The sequence below is a fragment of the Pterocles gutturalis genome, unplaced genomic scaffold, assembly GCF_000699245.1.
Source record: "Pterocles gutturalis isolate BGI_N339 unplaced genomic scaffold, ASM69924v1 scaffold26551, whole genome shotgun sequence".
In the NCBI taxonomy this organism is placed as follows: domain Eukaryota; kingdom Metazoa; phylum Chordata; class Aves; order Pterocliformes; family Pteroclidae; genus Pterocles; species Pterocles gutturalis.
In genome coordinates, this window is record NW_010103755.1 from 1 (window position 1) to 391 (window position 391).

The 391-nt window shown below is 61.1% G+C and overlaps 1 protein-coding gene across 1 annotated transcript in view; it reads right to left on the reverse strand.

The window, feature by feature from the left end:
* Positions 1 to 283: 283 nt before the first annotated feature.
* NCF2 (neutrophil cytosolic factor 2) overlaps positions 284 to 391 on the reverse strand; it is a 9,685-nt gene continuing 9,577 nt past the window's right edge. The window contains exon 11 of the mRNA XM_010086827.1: positions 284 to 391. This exon is cut by the window's right edge and continues 9 nt beyond it. Coding sequence (XP_010085129.1) covers positions 284 to 391 — 108 coding nt within the window.

A 391-nucleotide genomic window follows, 5' to 3' on the forward strand; every position in this document is an offset into this window, starting at 1 on the left:
GACAAGGTGGGTCACTTGCTCCATTCCTGTCCCCAGGCCCCTTTTCCCATTAGTCACTGTGCTAACCAAGAGCACGGAGACTTGCTTTCCTCGGGGACCCCCATGCTCTATTTCACTGTCCTCAGCACTGCAGCTTGTCTCTGCCTCTTGCTTTAATGTCTCCCCATCCTTGGCTGTAAATGGGTTTGGGAAGGAGGTGGAGCTGAGCCCTAGCGCTGGTCTCAAAGCTTGAGGACACGGCACCGAGGGATCCACCCCAAACCTGCTGCCGGGGGTTTCGCCCCTATGGCACCTCCGTCCCTTCAGCCCCCCTTCGCTGACCTGGTGCCGGCCGCCGCGGCTTCTCTGGGGCAGGGGAGCTGGGTGGCTCCGGGATCTCGGCTTCCAGAGG